General features: G+C 34.6%; 1 protein-coding gene across 1 annotated transcript; it reads right to left on the bottom strand.

Moving 5' to 3' along the window:
* Positions 1-3,722: 3,722 nt before the first annotated feature.
* LOC111995114 (probable RNA helicase SDE3) lies at positions 3,723-7,446 on the bottom strand. Its single transcript, XM_065775027.1, has 4 exons — positions 7,393-7,446; positions 6,070-6,926; positions 5,387-5,608; positions 3,723-4,951 (listed from the first exon to the last, which is right to left on the bottom strand). The coding sequence occupies exons 2-4, from the start codon at positions 6,886-6,888 to the stop codon at positions 3,962-3,964; spliced, it is 2,031 nt and encodes a 676-aa protein (XP_065631099.1). The 5' UTR covers positions 6,889-6,926; positions 7,393-7,446; the 3' UTR covers positions 3,723-3,961.
* Positions 7,447-18,573: the final 11,127 nt, after the last annotated feature.

An 18,573-nucleotide genomic window follows, 5' to 3' on the forward strand; every position in this document is an offset into this window, starting at 1 on the left:
TGCACAGCTCCCAAGTACGTGACTAACCAATGCGCGGATTCCAGTACGCGACTTCAAACACCAACTTAGAAGGAGAGGTTGACTGCAAAGTTCTTCAGTTCATCCTACACGATGAAGATCAGGAAGATGCTTGGTCACAAAACCCTTTGGTGCAAATGCACAGCAACTTCTTCAGAGAAGATGAACTAGGTCAAGAACTTCGTCTTTGATCACAAATTACTTGAACAGAGTTTGCTCAATGCTTGTGCAACTTGTGTATCTCTTGACGGCTCTTAAAACAATCCTTTTATATGTTTAGGGTTTGGAAAAAAGAAGGTCCAAAAGCATATTCACGGATCCCAAGAAATCAGATTAGAAAATCTGATTTTATAAATCTCGACAGATAGCAGGTGTTGAGGAGCTATTGAGTAGGTGTCAAGCTTTAATGAAATTGTACTTCAGCTTGTTTTTCTTGGACAGACTTGATGACTTTAACACTTGATCTTGAAACCTTATTTCTTGAAGTATTAAGAACCACCTAGAACTACCCAATTACAAGTAGAGTGCGTTTTGTCAAAGGATTAGTCAATTTACATAAATAAGTGACATATATTCTTAACAAGTGAGAACACATATGTCCTAACAAAATGTGGATCAGAGAATTGTACTTGAGCATGCTAGAATGATTATAGATAGAGTAGAAGACCCACCTGGGATTCTGGAGAAAAAAAGACTGACTGTCCGAATTCTGGTTCTCAACTGCAATGAATCACAAAAGACTTAGCAGATTCTTATAATAAAGTTGACGAAAGCTGCAAATTCCAAAAAATCTTTTACGTGCACCACCCGCTGGCTTGCCACGTCAGCAAGTGAGTCCGGTGTAGCAGGTCTCATCTGACATGGCAAGATTTAGTGAAGTTAGTAGCACTGCCCAACATAGCAATCTAAACCAAGGAAAAGAGTATCGTCCCTGTCATTTTTCACAATGATCATTTTCAAATGAAACGAACACTTTTTTTTGTTGTCAATGTTAATCACGACCAATCACATTGAAATTTTAGTAAAGGTTGTCCCTAAATTTATTTATTTTTTTCAGTATAGTACTAGTCAAATAACTTTGGAACATGGGAAAGCTAGATGAGTGGCCTTTTGGCTCTTTCGTGTTTGTGAAGACTTAAGAGTGAAGAGTGTTTTATTTTTTATTTATCTATCTATTTATTTTTTGAGAAAGACTTAAGAGTGAAGTAGCTATACCCTATACGTGGTTATTTGGATTTGAAATTGGTGATGGCTTCATTTGTATAAAATTTAAATAGAAATTCAATTAAATTATTTTCCAAGTAACATAAATTATGAGTAAATTTAGTGCTACAAACTTTTCCACAACTTTGCTACAACTTTGCTATATGGTAATTTGTGAGTGATAGAAATAAAATAGTGGGTCCATGTGATTCCATAATTTCACCACTCACAAGTCACCACGTAGCAAAATTGTGGCAAAGTTGTGGAAAAGTTTGTGACACTAAACTTATCTATATATATAATAATAGGTGAAGCAGAGAGAAAATCCAATTAGATTTCAATTGGATTCTCAATTTTGCGTCACTTGTCCTAACCAAAACTCAAAAAAAATCTAATTAGATTATAAATTTGACTCCAATTTTGTGTCATGTATCTTATCTAAATTTTCTAATTTTTGTGCTCAAATAAATGATGCATTAACATTTAACACGAAAGCCAAGAAAACCACAATGATAATACTCATTAACCTAAGCAAGAACATCTTACCTGCACACTTTTATAGAGATTATAAATTGGACTCCAATTTTGTGTCATATATCTTATCTAAATTTTCTAATTTTTGTGCCCAAATAAATGATGTATTAACATTTAATACGGAAGCCAAGAAAACCACATTGATAATACTCATTGCCCTAAGCAAGAACATCTCACCTGCACACTTTTATGGGTGATCTCAACAGAGTCTGGAGCTCTTCTAATTCCACAACCAGAACCAAGGAGTTCAACAAGAAAGACTATAAAAGTAAAACATTATCTCCTCCTAATTCCATATCGTCATCCTATGTCTCCTCCTCTCTCAACCTCTACCAACTAGATCCACACACTACCCTTTCCTCCTCCTTACGGATTTCTCAAAACAAGGCCAGGTTCAAACACAATGTTCAATCCCACTCTTCCTTACTTCACACTCTCATACATTAGCGCTTCATTGGCGCCTCAAAGAAGATTCCAAATTCAATGATCAGTTTTTATTTTTTAATGTCCCTTTATATATTTTAAATAATAAAATGCAATATTCTCTTTTTTCTTCACTGTAGCATCAATTAAATAATAAAATGCAATATTCTCTTTTTTTATTCATTGTTTTATCTAATGCTTTCCTATGTATGATAAACCAAAAAAAAAAAAAAAAACCAATAGCATTACTTAAATAATAAAATGCAATATATATTTTTCATTGTTTGATTTAATTCTATCATCTGTGTGATAAACCCCAAAAAAACAAAAAAATTGGTCAATAACATCATTACAATTAACTAGTCCCGTGCGGTAGCACGGGGTTACATACTAGTTCATAAATTAAAGGTAAATGGACATCTCACAAAAGATAGGTTCCTAATTTAAAAATAACTAGTAAATTGCCTGCGTGATGCATGTATAAGATTGTAATGTTTTATGTAAGATAGTTTTGGAGAAGGTTGTATGTATATTATAACATAATTGTTATAGAATTTTGTTAATAATGAATTCATCTTAAAATGCAACAACAAAAAAATTTTCCTTAAGGGGTTAGGCTAGCATGACAATGGTGGTTGCCCTTCGAATTCCTCTCTTTCTCTTTTTTACAAATGCTTTGTTAATATCAAGTCTTTTATTTTGGTAATAGTAAAAAAATGCGTTACATTTAACAATCCACAATATTTTCATGTCTCTCTATCTTTCCCAAGGAGGTGAAGAGGCCATTCACTCATTAGTCCTGACCCAATACACAGGTGAAAGCTCGAGGGTAGAGGCTGAAGTGGCTAACTACTCGAGGAGTCCAAAGAGCGAGCGTTCCGCAGGAGGCATCAAGCAGGCCACTTGCACCAAAAGTCAAAATACTGAAGAAGATGGTAGAGATGTGTTAGCAAAGAAGATGGGAAATATCTAGGTAAAGTACTCATCACCTCCACATTCAATTTACTACATAAACTCAGCTAGCCGCATTAATGGTAGAATGACCACTAAACAGTACATTGTTATGTCTAATGGAAATGATACATTCGAACAAGGCTGAGGCAAGAATGTATTCCAAGAATGGGACTTAGGAGTGTTGCCAAATTCTGACTGAGTTCCCTTAGCCTAACAACTAGCATGCACTCCTTTCAAGTTTTGGTCTTGCAAAACCCCTTCCAAGTGTATAAAGATTAAAGAGTTAGGGCTGGCTTGAAGAGTGAGGAATTATTATTTCTTTTTAAAATGCGTTTCCTTCAGCAACCTGAACTGACCTTGTCATTTTCAGCAGTTAATTGTCACCCAGATTTGCTTATAAAGTTGTGTTCATTTTAACAGTTCTCCCTAAGCCTAAAATCCCCATAGGCTTTTGGCTTGCATATCCTTTGAATATTAAGATAGTATCTTCTCTGATCGGAGATAACAAACATGACATTGTTAGGCATGACAGTGCTATGAGAACTTGAATTAAGTACAGATAATTAGGAAAGTATTAGTCTCTCTGCTCCGGAATCGAGAGGTAAGACTAATCATAAACTGCAAAAGAACTATTACAATAGATAGAAAGAGAGAAGGAAATAAAAGTAAAATTTTACATAGGTCTTTGCAATTATATACACACACAACTCAGATGACAAAGCTAAGAAGAAAAAAAAAAAAAAAACCAACAAACAAACAAACAAACCTTATGTAGATACTAAGATGGCAGCATTTTCTGTTCATAAAAGAAAAGTTTGAGGCATGAAATTCAATAAATTGACATGAAGCTATGGTTGCCATCTGGCTGTTGCTCCCAGTCATCCAGCTCTGTGATGAACATTGGATTAAGGCTTTTATATGGCTCCTGTTCACGAAGTCTTTCAAAATATGACTTCCTCAATCCATAATTCCTAGCCATGTTAGAGCGGACCCAACCTGAATGGTTTCTGGGTGCACCAGTAACAATAACAGATGTATTCTCTTTAGCAAAATTAGCCAAAGCTATTGTTGCCTCCGTCTCTGTGGTAGATGAGGCATCCACTAGAAAAATATGACTAAAATGTCCAGCAGCTATACCTTCATTGTGTAGTCGAAAGCTACTCACATAAGTTGACAAAATTATCTTGAATTCCTGAAGTATTGGGAGTGGGGGACATTCAAAACATTCATCTTTTACAGGACATGAGCGCAGAATGTCAGTGGGTACTCCATCCATCTCTCGAAATGCAGCATTGGCTCTAAACATATCTGACTCTGGAATGACCTCCATCAACCTTGTCATTAGCGCATCGCATGTGTGGTTTATAGGTGCACATATAAGAATCCGATTCTCTTCAGAGGTATTATATATTTCCATTACAGCTTCACAGACAACCACCCCTGTTCTTGCTGATGCTTTTAATTCAGGTACATACCTTTCCACTTCAGTGCTAATGAGCGGGCCCACAAGAAGATAAGGTGGTGAGCCTGGATAGCTTAGAATCCGACGAACTGCACGGAGCTCATCTATGTCAAGTTCATGATAGGTGTCAAACAGAGGTGGGTTAACACTGTTCTTCCAAGAGACACTTTCAGGAAAGATGAAGTTCTGGGATGAAGTTTCTATTGCAGTATCAACAGCTTGATGAGCCCTTTTCAGACAAACTCTGTTGAATGAGAAGCTGATGTCATATTTGCGATTTGGATGATGCTGTGAATGAAAATCGTCTCCAAATTCAACTAACAGGCAATTGCTTTTCACCACACGATAGATAAAACCCTGCTTAATATTTAGACTGTTAGTGTTGTAGATAAGATCATAAGATGAACAAATGATGCTCATATGCACTTCGACTAGATACGTAAATTCAACTACAATAGTGCAGTGGAAATACAATTCTACATAATGCTAATAATATGAAATATTTGAGAAATGAAATTTAACAAATGGTATAAAAAGCCTCAGCATAACCTTAGTCGAGGCCGGTTATGCAAGACTAACCTCATCAAATGGTCAAATTAGCTGAATGTGTCACTGGGTTGATAAGCTACAGTTTACTTTTAAAAGATTCACAAAATGCTGTACAGAAATAATATAATTCTTGACCAGCTTAAACTCAAAGAAAAACAAGAAGTCTATACATAAAACTCAAAATTATCTCTAGCAAAATTATATGATTTAATTAAGTATGAGTTAATTGAAGAATAAGCTTACCTGAAAGGCCTCAACCTCTTTATCCGAAGGTTGAGCATAGACCATGTCCCTTGATAAAAGGAATGGCCGCCTCTGAGGAACAGAATCAATCTCAAATGCTACAAAGATTTTATCATCCTTCTCATCACTTCCATCAGAATATTTATGCTCGTTTTTTTCCTTATAAACTGTTGCTTTCTCCAACTTCAAAGTCACTTTCTCCAACAGGAAATCAATCCATTTCTAGTTCCAATAAAAGCATGAAGTTATTACAAGCCAGAGTGCAAAAGCATATATAGTATTCCATCAATTACAACGTTTTACTATACTGACCACTTTTTATTTTTATGAAACTATACTAACCACTTAAGACCATCAGAGAAGCAAAACATAATAATTTATAATGTAAGATATCTGCAAATGATAAATGTCAATTGCTCCCTCAAAAGATCTCCTTGTGATTTAAAAGAGGTGTCCAAATGGGATACTGAAGAAAGATATATTTAAGAATGGTTTCTTTGTGATATCAAAAAAAAAAAAAAAAAGAAGAATGGTTTCTTTGTTCCCCAAAAACAAGATTTCAAAGAAGATAGTACACAAATTGGTATAATATACCAAATTAAATTTTCTTGACAGAGTAGTTAACTTACACACATCGGTATAATATACCGAATTAAATTTTCTTGACAAAGTCGATAACTTACCTCCAAGTAGTAATCCTCAGCATATAACAGAGCAGCAAAAAAAGCCTTATAAGTTGAAGGAGATAAAGGTTGTTTCAGAACTTGAGGCACAATGTCTCTCTTGATCTGACCTTTGATATCCTCAGGAATAGCATACAAGGGTGTACCCTTTTCATACATATAACTCATATTCCCTTCTTCATTTGTTACATTATTGGGAGCTGCATGCAGAATTGGCTTAAAAGCTGGAGGCTGCTTAGTGGAAGTCTGACGAGGCCCCAAGGTAGATGAATTTGTGACCACTGAAGGTGAAAATTGAGGTCGTTTTTTGGAAGTTGGAGAAAAAAAAGCTGATGAGAGTTGAAGGGTATTAAGGACAGATGCACGTGAGAGTTGAGAGGTATTAAGGAGAGTTGTACCTGAGAGTTGAGATAAACTGAGGAGAGTTGTACGTGAGAGTTGAGAGGTATTAAGGAGAGTTGTACCTGAGAGTTGAGATAAACTGAGGAGAGTTGTGCGTGAGAGTTGAGAGGTACTGAGGAGAGTTGTACGTGAGAGTTGAGAGGTACTGAGGAGAGTTGTACGTGAGAGTTGAGAGGTATTAAGGACAGATGTACGTGATCTAGAAGAAGTAACTGGAGGTTTAAGGGATGATGGAGATGGTGATAGGTTTGAGGAAGTTGTGGATGGTCCAGAAGAAAATGTAGGTGGCAATGGATTTGAACTTTTAGAACTGGGTGGTTTAGATGGAGACTGAAGTGGTGTAGAAGAAAATGTGGGTTGGTTTACTTGTTGTGGCTTGTCTGTCACCGAATTACTTTCCCCCGAAGCTAAGGACATAGTGTGTGTCCTTTCGCGATCAGTCCCCTCTTTGGTTGCTGAGAAAATAAGGACAACGTCTCAAAATGTGAAACATGAATTCTCAATTCAAAACGAAAATCTGACTAAGCTGACCACAAGTTATTGTTTTATTAACAGGTCTACGGTACAACTTTCTTCACGTATGTTGATATGATTGGCGTATAATAAAAATTTTGTAATCACAGTAAGTTAACAGTTCTGAAAGATGTTGGATATATTTTGTTCCATCAAGTTCAAAACTTTAAAAATTCTATATATATATATATATATATATACCAAAGATGAAAAAATAAACACACAGGTGAAGAGAAAGATCAGACAACCAAGAGGCTGGTTTCTTTCTTTACTATATCAACCACATTTTTCCCCAGCTACCCAACAGACCAAAAGGATCATTGAGACTCTGAGAAAGTGAGTAGAATGTAGATCAGAGAATTGTACTTGAGCATGCTAGAATGATTATAGACAGAGTAGAAGACCCACCTGGGATTCTAGAGCAAAAAAAGACTTACTGTCTGAATTCTGGTTCTCAACTGCAATTACTCACAAAAGACTTAGCAGATTCTTATAGTAATAAAGTTGACGAAAGCTGTAAATTCCAAAAATCTTTTACGTGTACCACCCCTGGCTTGCCACGTCAGAAAATGAGTCCAGTGTAGTAATTACGTCCCATCACACTAACGACCGCTTTTTTTTTTGGGGGGGGGGGGGGGGGGGGGGAGGGGTGTTGTTTTTGTTAATCACGACCAATCACCTTGAAGTTTTAGTAAAGGTTGTCCACATATATAAATATATTTATATATATATATATATATTTTCAGTCTAGTACTAGTCGAATAACTTTGGAACATGGGAAAGCTAGATGAGTGGCCTTTTTGGCTCGTTCGGGTTTGTAAAAACTTAAGAGTGAAGAGTTTTTTTTTTTTTTTTTGGGTAGAAGCGGGAAAGTCTTATTTAAATAAGAATGACTTAAGAGTGAAGTAGCTATACCGTGTTCAAAAAAAAAAAAAAAAAAAAAAAAGTAGCTATACCCTATACGTGGTTATTTGGATTTGAAATTGGTGATGGCTTCATTTGTTTAAAATTTAAATAGAAATTCAATTAAATAATTTTCCAAGTAGCATAAATTATGAGTAAGTCTAGTACTATAAACTTTTTTAAAATTTTGCCACTATTTTCCTGTGTGGCAACTCGTGAGTGGTAGAAATAAAATAATGAATCCATGATTTTACCACTCACGAGTCGCCATGTAGCAAAATTGTGACAAAATTATGGAAAAGTTTATGGCGCTAGACTTATTCATAAATTAAAGGTACATGGACATCTTACAAAAGATATGTTCCTAATTTAAAAATAACTAGTAATTAAGTTGTCCATGCGATGCACAGATAAGATTGTAATGTTTTATGTAAAATAGTTTTGGAGAATGTCATATATATATATATATATATTATAGTATAATTGTTATAGAATTTTGTTAAAAATGAATTCATCTCAAAATGCAACAACAAAAAAAATTTGCCTGTAGGGGTTAGGCTAGCATGACAATGGTGGCTGCCTCTCGAATTCCTCTCTTTCTCTTTCTTACAAATGCTTTGTTAATATTAGATCTTTTATTTTGGTAATAGTAAAAAAATGTGTTACATTTAACAATCCATAATATTTTCATGTCTCTCTATCTCTCCCTAGGGCCTTGTCTGTTAGTTATATTAGTCCTTTTTTTTTTTTTTTTTTTTCTTTTGCTTTTGTTTTTAAAACTAAAACAGTGGGTATTTTAAAAGACACAAAGAAGAGAGAAAGGTGTGGCGAAATTTCAAGAAATTAATGACATAACAGTAAAAATAAGTTAATGTGATCTTTTGGATAATAGTAAAAAAAAAAAAAAAAATGCTAAATGCAAAATTAGAGCTCAACATGGCATAACCTCATGCACTCTCTTGCATAAAAGTATGTTGGTCTCAAGCTTTGCGTAAAAAATATAATTAAATTATGTTGGTCTCAAACTGAAACAATATACTTGGTTTCTATAGGATTTTGATCTTCACTATTTACATAAATAGGAATTGAGTATGAGGATTCATAGAAATGAATATCTAAATAAACATAGATTTGCTATAATAAGTAAAATAAATACATATTGTTAACCACAATTTTTTTTAAAATTTTAAAAACTATATAAATCAAGAACTAACAATAATTAAATGAAGTAACATTTACCGTAAAAAGATCACAACATACCCTTCTTGCTCATGGATTTGATTGAATAAACATATCATTGATTTTGTTGATGAAATTCTACTTTAAGCCAAACCATGTAAATACTATAGTAAGATTTAATGAAAAAAAATGGTATGCATCTAACTAAAAGTTTTTGTAGTACTCTCTAGTTTCTACCATATGGTATACCAAAATTATCTTTGCATCATAGATTATATGCCAAATATTTTTGGCTAGAATCCTATAAATTGTTTAGATTTTCAGAAGGGACAAATGCTATAAGAATCTATGACTACAATATCTTAATTGTCTATCAATATCTGAACTTATGATCATTTATATGCTTATGATGGACCTAGCACTTTCATGCATTTGTTTATAAAAAAATAATAATAATAAAAACACCTGCAATTCAAAGGCATCACAAATAGTTTGGTCCAATTTGCTATGAATTTCTTAGTCAGTTGTAGGAGCATATCAAAAGTCACTACAACAAATTGGTTTTCATACCTAGTACCATAGCATCACTGACAACTCAAAATTTAGTATGAATATAGTTAAATGCAATATTGTTAGGTTCTAAAGACTTAGGAACTAATATATTTAGAGCTCTAATGTGTAATGTTGGCAAACTATAATCAAAATAGTTGTTAGTCTTATTTAGACTTGCTCAAAGTGTGTGCGTTGTATGTAAAGTTGGAATCGAGTGGCTGCAGAAGTATTAGTGACTTTTGGCCTGGCTCAATCGATCGAAACTTAGACTCGATCGATCGAATATCGAGTAGAATGTTTTTTCTGCAGAATTCCAACTCAGCCCTAGCTCATTAAAACATTTAGAATTTTATGGTTTGCCCTAGTTATATAAGGCAAACCCCTAGCCACATTTTAGAAGTTACTCATATTGCTGTTTGTGTGAATCTCTTGTGAGATTTGAGAGATGCTTGCCTTCACACAAGCTTAGGATTATCAAGAAGGAAATTTCTTCAAGAACTTGATGATCATTCAGTTATTGCTATAAGAGCTTAAAGATACGCAAGCGGGTGTGCTTGTACTTGCTGGAGAATCTAAGAAAGAAGGAGTCCGTGGTCTCAGAGCTTACACGTGGTTGTGTCAGTAAGTTTTCTACTGATGGGTAGTAATAGAATGTTAGTGGTCTAAGTTCTATTGTATAAACTTCGATTCTTTCTATAGTGAATTCAAGTTTACCTTGAGGATAGCTAGGTTAAATTCTCCCCAGGTTTTCTACCAGTTTGATTTTCCTAGGTCATCATATCTTTGTGTTATATATTTTTTTGCTGCTATGCATGATATGATTATTTGATTGTGATAACCTAGATCTGAAATTTGGACTAAGTAATAACTTGGCTAATTAACTAGGTTAATCTAGTTGTGTTTTAAGGGGTCTAAAAATAAACAAGTGGTATCAGAGCAGGTAGCTTTCTTGTTGTAGATCTTTTGATCTCTGAGCTAATCCTTGACCCCTGTTGTCATGGAACACAAACACTCTCTAGTTATTCCTCCTCACTTTGATGGGAATAATTATGCTTATTGGAAAGTAAGGATGAAAGTATTCTTGAAATTTATTGATGAGAGAGTCTAGAACTCTGTTGAGTTCGGATGGGAGAAGCCCACTAGTCCTGTGAGTGAGTGGCAAACTTCTCAAAAAGAAGCAGCAATGTTCAATAGCAAAGCTATGAATGCTATCTTTAACACTGTTTCTATGAAGGAATTTAAGAGAATCTCTAATGTTAAGGTTGCATACACTGCTTGGAAAATCCTCTAGATTGTGCATGAAGGCACAAAGACTGTCAAAATTAATAAGTTGCAACATTTAACTTCTAGATTTGAGAGCATTAGGATGTCTGATGATGAATCCTTTGATGAATTTTATACTAAACTTAATGACATTGTTAATTCTGCATACAACTTGGGTGAAATCTATGATCAACCTAAAATTATTAGGAAGATTCTTAGATCTTTAACTGAAGACTTTAGACCTAAGGTGACTGCCATCACTGAAAGTAAGGATGTGGACTCTATCCCTGTTAATGAACTTATAGGATCTCTTCAGTCCTATGAGTTGGACCTACCCAAAACTGGCAAATCCAAGTTAATGGCTCTTAAGTCAGTTGATGATGTTGAGGCTGGTGGATTTGATGATGAGCACAAAGATTGCTTACCTTGCCAAAAACTTTACAAACTTTCTTAAGAATAGTAACAGAAGGGCAAGAGGTACGAACACTGCAGAACCTAGAAATTTTAGGAAGAATAATCCCACTAAGGTTAACAACAATGAAAAACCTAGAGAAAAAGTTAGTCAATCTTCTAATAATTTTATGGGTCCTCAGTGTTTTGGATGTCAAGGGTATGGTCACATGAAATCTGAATGTCCTATATACTTAAGGTCTAAGAGTAAGGCTATAGCTGTAACCCTTAGTGATAATGAAGTTTCTGATGATGAGTCTAGGTGTGACGAGAATGGAAACTTTATTGCTTTCACTACTACTGCTGTAGTCAATGAAAGTGTGTTTGTTGAAGAGAAACCTTCTGATGGGGAACTCTCTGAGGATATAGATCTTCAAGAAACCTATATTAAACTTTGCAAAGTCACTGCAAAGGATGCCATGAATGTTGAATTAGGCTTAAAGAAAATTGCATCTTTTGAGCTTGATAAGAAAAATTTGCTTATGAAATTGTTTAATGCTGATGAACTTTTGAACAATGTGAAAACTGAGAATATGCTTTTGATTGATAAAATTAAGAATTTGTAACTTGATTTATCTGTTGCTAGATCTGCTATTTCTAAATTTGATCATATGCTGAGTGTTCAAAAGTCTCCTTCTGACAAATCTAGATTAGGTTTTGTTGAAAGCATCTCAGTGTCTGCACCCATTCCACAAACTTTGTTCTTTCTTCTTCCTCTGAACCTCCTGTGAGTAAGGTTGTGAGTGAGACTGTTAAACCTGTAGAGGTCACACCTCCTAGGAAGATTAGGGTTGATCTGAAAGAGTCTAAACCTTGGAAGTCTACCCTTTCTAAGGACAAGTTGCATGGTAAGCCTGTTTGGGTTTGTAATTTTTGTGGAAAGTCTGGGCACATTCGTCCAAACTGTTATAAGCTGCAAGCTCCTAAGAGAGCAAACAAACCAAAAGTACCTATGCCTCAAGCATAAGATCCTATGGTACTCATTGGTGAATTAGTAAAGGCTCTAAACTTTTATTCCAATCCGGGAGTTGGAAATCACTCTAATGTGAATAAAAACTCCAATGCTCGAGATGCATCTAAAAATTTTTGGATGTAAAAGGCTTGATCTAATTGAGTCTTTCTGACATAGTCCTTATGCTTCTTTGCTCTACCCTTTGTGACCATTGTTTTTTGGTTTTTGTTTTTCCTTTTGTTTCTAGGATTTGCATTGTATAACATTCATGCATTTCATTCTAGAACTATTTTTTTTTTCCCAAAATTTAAAAAAAAAAAAAAAAAAAAAAGAAAAAAGAAGGAGGGAAAAGAAAGCAAGTCGTGTTTTGTATTTATTTTCTTGGTTTTTGAAAATAAGGTTGGTCAATTTATTTTCACATAACATGGCTTTGTACCTTGTTTAGCTTGGATGAGCTTATTTATTAAACTTTACTAGTTGAAGCTTTGGAGTGCATGTTGTGTGGGAAAGATGTTTATGGTTTTTGATCACTTTGTCTTGATCTTGAAGTCACATGTCTTTGATTGTCGGACTTGAACCTTTTGAGAAAGGTATAAATAATCATCTCACTGCTGTTCACCAGCCAATCATGAATATCTTAGTGCATATCGTAAGATTTTGTCTTTCTGACATAGCCCTTATGCTTCTTTGCTCTACCCTTTGTGACCATTGTTCTTTGGTTTTTGTTTTTCCTTTTGTTTTTAGGATTTGCATTGTATAACATTCATGCATTTCATTCTAGAACTGTTTTTTTTTTTTCCAAAATTTAAAAAAAAAAAAAAAAAAAAAGGAGGGAAAAGAAAGCAAGTCGTGTTTTGTATTTATTTTCTTGGTTTTTGAAAATAAGGTTGGTCAATTTATTTTCACATAACATGGCTTTGTACCTTGTTTAGCTTGGATGAGCTTATTTATTAAACTTTACTAGTTAAAGCTTTGGAGTGCATGTTGTGTGGGAAAGATGTTTATGATTTTTGATCACTTTGTCTTGATCTTGAAGTCACATGTCTTTGATTGTCGGACTTGAACCTTTTGAGAAAGGTATAAATAACCATCTCACTACTGTTCACCAGCCAATCATGAATATCTTAGTGCATATCGTAAGATTTTGTGCTCGAGAAAGTGTAGCACATGCACAAAAAAAACATAAGGTATAGCCTCGGTTTAAATGCTTAAAATTGGTGTGTACATTATTGGACTTAAAGCTAAATCAAATAAATAAAATTGGTGTGTACATTATCCCGACTATTTTAATAAGTTTCTAAACAACTAAATTGGTGTGTACAATATGAGGCAAAATACAAAAACTTACATGATTGCAAGTTTATGATCTAGGAGATGTGGGAATTATATGATGTAACTCTTTAGATGATAGTCTCCTTCAAATTCTATGTGATGAATTTTGTAAACTGTGTTTGATTTCTATTCACATATCACCTCACATGCATCTCAAACTTTTGCTAGTTGCATACACTACACATGTTACTCTTTGCTAAACATTGTACATGTAATTGTGTGTGTTTTTGGTTTAACCAACCAAGTTTGAAAATACCTTGCATTTTATGCAAAACATATTTTGTGCTTGAGAATTTAAAGGAAGAATGTTTGAAAATCTTCATTTTGGAAAAACTGGGTTTAAAACTTGTGTTTTTGAAAAGAATTTCATCTTATACTCATGCATTTTATTTATAAAATTCAATACTTTGAGGAGTTTCTTGCAAAACTGCTTTGTTTTTTCAAAAAATATTGTTTTTCCAGAATTTCGATCGATTAAGGCTGTTTTTCGATTAATCGAAATTGCGATTAAAAATTTAGGTGAGCCTCTGTTTGTTTCGATCGATCGAACCTAAAATTTCGATCAATCGAAAATCGTATGAGAAGTTTTTTAAAAACTGATTTTCAGTTGAGTCAAACACTTTTTCAAAAAGTTCTTTATCTTTTCTCTCTCCATACGACTCGGTCAAGGCTAAATCTCAATTTTTTGTCGTTTTCGTCTATTCTTTTTGCAAGGTTTTCCTCTCTTGATGCCGGTAAGACCTTTATACCCTTTCTTTTGCATTTTATTTCATGTTTCATGCATTAATTTATGGTTTTTTGGGTAAATTTTCAAACCTATGCAAAATTGAGATTTTTGATGATTTAAGCCAAATGTTCTGAAATTGATCAATGGGCTTTCGCTCTAGGATGTTATAAACTTGATCTTGATGGTTTAATTTGATCAATTTGCTGAATTTTGAGAAATTGAAAATTCTAGGGCTTGTATTTGCTCGAATTGGGGATTTTGTTCAAATTGAGCTTAATTGATGAAATTGGCTTGTTGGATTGATGTAATTGATCATTATAATTTGTATTCTAACTCGTGGGATGATCAATTGGTTAATTTATTACAAATTGAACAAGTGGTTTTTTTTTCTTCTAATTTTGGGGTTTTTGTTAGAAACTCTATGCTTAAGCCAATTTTATGAATTTGAACTTAAATTGAACTTATTCTCATTACATTAGAGCATGCATCATGACATTTAACTGTTCATGCATCATATAGATTGATATTTTTATTTTTTTTGTGCTAACTTGCAGTCTGCCCTTGGTTTTTCTTTTCGTTCTTTTTGTCTATGTTTGTATCTTTGTCCTTACCCTAGCACCATTCCTAGGAATACTAGAGCCCATAGGACACCCTCCACTTCTTCTGAGTCTCCCTCTAGGAGTGAGTTGTTTCGGAGTGACAAAAGCAAAAAAGCCAATGAGAAGCTAAATAGTAAGCGAAAGATTTGAGCTGAGCGGAAGGTTGTGCTAGATGAGTTAGATCTTGCCATTAGGGCAAATTTTGAGAGTAAGGGCTGGTTGTGTTTGTTGGAGATAGATCATCCACTCCCGTCTGCCCTGATTAGAGAGTTCTACTCAAACCTCTTTTGTCACATCTATGATGCCAACACCTTGATTCGGAGTTGGATATGAGGTGTGGAGTTCACCATTACCCCTAGGGTAGTGGCTGAGACTCTTGGTGTTTCGATTGTTCGGCAGCCCATCTATCCTTATGCGGAGTCTCCACCCCTTGATGACGTTATGTCATACATCACTGGGTTTTCTATCCCGTAGGTTTCTGATCCTGGGATCAGTCCGCTGAGCTTCCTGTGATTACCTATCTCTTCCTTCGGATAGTGTGTCATTCTTTGTGGCCTATTTCTCATCTCCACACCATCCCTATTGAGCGATGTGTTTTTTTGTACGCCCTTATTTCTGGTGCTTCTATTAGTTTTCCTCATCTGTTTCTTCATTCTTTGAACGAAGTTCATAGGAGTTCAGCCATTGCTCATGCTCTTGTTCATCCTATTTTCATTCATAGGATTTTGTTGTTCTTAGGTTTAGATGGTTTCCCCGCTTCTGAGCCCGTACATGTCATAGCTCCCACAGGTGCCATCTTCCTTAGGCAGAGGGCTGCTCATAAGAGAACTCTTAGAGTTGAGCCTTCTGGTGCTGTACCCCTTCCTCCCTCTTCTACAGGTGTTGCTTCGGCTAAGGCGTTTGGTGGTTCTACTGCTGATGCTGATGTTCCTCCACTGACTACTTCGGATGCTTTAAACATTTGACGTATGTTGGATCATGTCTTGATCGTTCAGGTGACTCATGGACAGATTTTGGTGGATGTGCTCGATGAGATCCGTGTGTTGTGTGCAGATTTGGCATAGTTTCGACGATCCTCACTGCCACCTCCTTTTGATAATGGACTTTGAGTGCCCTTTGGCATTCTGTCACAAAAATGGGGAGTACTTTTGGACATTTGTAGAGGTTTTTGTTCTCAAGGGGAGAGTTTTTTTTGGAGCTTGTGGAGTTGATTAGATTGTATCTAGGTGCTTCACTCTGTATTTACCTTTTTGGCTCTTGATACTTTTTGTTGGGCTATTCATGTTAGGGGGAGCTACATTTATTGTTTCCCATGTTTCTTGTTTCACTGCTTATTGATTTATATTTATGAGTTATTCATTGATATATGTCTTTATTTTGTGTTGTGTGAAATCAATAATTTATTTTGTTTACTTGTATTTTTCACACATATTTTTATGCGTTTAGTTTAGTGTTTCAAGAAATTTACAGGTTGATTCAATTGAGTTGTTGTCTACAATTGCAACTGATGGATAGTAGTTAGGATTGGATTTGTTATAATGGGCAATTTTTTTGTAAAGGGCTTTTCTTTGTAAACTTTGAGCATTTAGTTGTGTTTTGTCACGAATTGCCAAAGGGGAGTTTGTTAGGTTCTAAAGACTTAGGAATTAATGTATTTAGAGCTCTAATGTGTAATCTTGGCAAATCATGATCAAAACAGTTGTTAGTCTTATTTAAACTTGCTTAAAGTGTGTGCATTGTATGTAAAGTTGGAATCAAATGGCTACAGAAGTATTAGTGACTTTCGGTTTGGCTCGATCGATCGAAGTTTAGACTCGATCGCTCGAATATTGGGCAGAATGTTTTTTCTGCAGAATTCCAACTCAGTCCTAACTCATTAAAACGTTTAGGGTTTTATGTTTTGCGCTAGGTATATAAGGCAAACCCTAGCCACGTTTTAGAAGTTGCTTATATTGTTGTTTGTGTGAATCTTTTGTAAGATTTGAGAGGTGCTTGCCTTCACACAAGCTTAGGATTATCAAAAATGAGATTTCTTTAAGAACTTGATGATCATTCAGTTGCTGCCATAAGAGCTTAAAGATACGCAAGCGGGTGTGCTTGTACTTGCTGGAGAATTCAATAAAGAAGGAGTCCGTGGTCTCGGACCTTGCATGTGGTCGTATCAGTAAGTTTTCTATTAGTGGGTAGCAATAGAATGTTAGTAGTCTAAGTTCTATTATATAAACTTCGATTCTTTCTATAGTGGATTCAAGTTTTCTTTGAGGATAGCTAGGTTAAATCCTCCCTAGGTTTTTTACTGGTTTGGTTTTCCTGGGTCATCATATCTTTGTGTTATTTATTTTTTTGCTGCTATGCATGATGTGATTATTTGATTGTGCTAACCTAGATCTGAAATTTGGACTAAGTAATAACTTGACTAATTAACTAGGTTAATCCAGTTGTGTTTTAAGGGGTCTAAAAACAAACAAATATGACTATTAGTAACCATGTCATACTGCATACAATTTGATATTTTTTATAACACACCAAGAGAAGTACTCGTTATCTTGGAAGACAATCTTTCTAGTGTGTAGCCCATTGGTAAAATTGAATACTATCTTCAATTTGGGGAATACTAATATACCACTTGAAATGAGAGAGAGAGAGAGAGAGAGAGAGAGAAACGAAAAAGTTTTGGAAGAGGAAGAGAAAATAAAGTAGTGGGAATGTTGAGGTTAGATTGTACATTTCATTTTTTTTTTAAAAGAGTGATTGTATTCTTTCCTTAACTGTACATTTCCATTAGTTTACACAAGAGGGCTGAATTAAGACTTGAAAAATGAGTAGAAACGTTGGTTTTGTCAAATGGGATCAAGGAATCCTGACTACAAATTGTTGTCTTTAAAGAAGTTGAAGAGTGTGTGTAGTCTGAAGGGAAGCTTCTATGGAAGAAGAGAACCTCTAAATGAGTCAGGATCTTGGCTTTTAAGTTTCATTTACACGTGGGGGAGGAAAAAGTGAGTTTGTAAGTGGGTTAAAGTCTAGGCTTTCATCTAAATGTGGGAAAAGATAATGCCTGGTATGTAAGGGAATAAGTGGGTTTGGGCTTTTCATAAGATTTGGTCTAATTTTCAATAGTAGCCCACCTTTTAGATAACGGTAAAAAAAAAAAATAAATGTTAACGTGATCTTTTGGATAATAGCAAAAAAAACTTGAAGAAAAGAGGTAAAAAATATGCTAAATGAAATATTAGATCACCACATGGTAGGACCTCATGCACTCCTGCATAAGGTCTCTGCTATATATATATATATACAAGTTGTTATCCCGTGCTATGCACGGGCAAAATTCTTATGAAAGTTTAATTTATACATAAAAGCTTTCTAATTGCATATGAACTATCAACGATCGATTCTTGAGATTAAATCTCTCTCCTTCCACTATTTGTTTGATTGGTGCTCTGTTTTTTCTTCTATTTCATGTTCTTCTCTTTTTGTTATGCTTGATCATTGTAATTTATGATCTTGATGTACTCCTATCCATGTACACTCCCGGTGTACCTTGGTCTTTTTGATTAATGATATTTCATTATTCATAAAAAAAAAAAAAAAAAAAAAAAAAAAAAAAAAAAAAAAAAAAAATGTAAATAAAC

This window comes from Quercus suber, unplaced genomic scaffold (genome assembly GCF_002906115.3).
Source record: "Quercus suber isolate HL8 unplaced genomic scaffold, Cork oak 2.0 scaffold_103, whole genome shotgun sequence".
Taxonomy (NCBI): Eukaryota; Viridiplantae; Streptophyta; class Magnoliopsida; order Fagales; family Fagaceae; genus Quercus; species Quercus suber.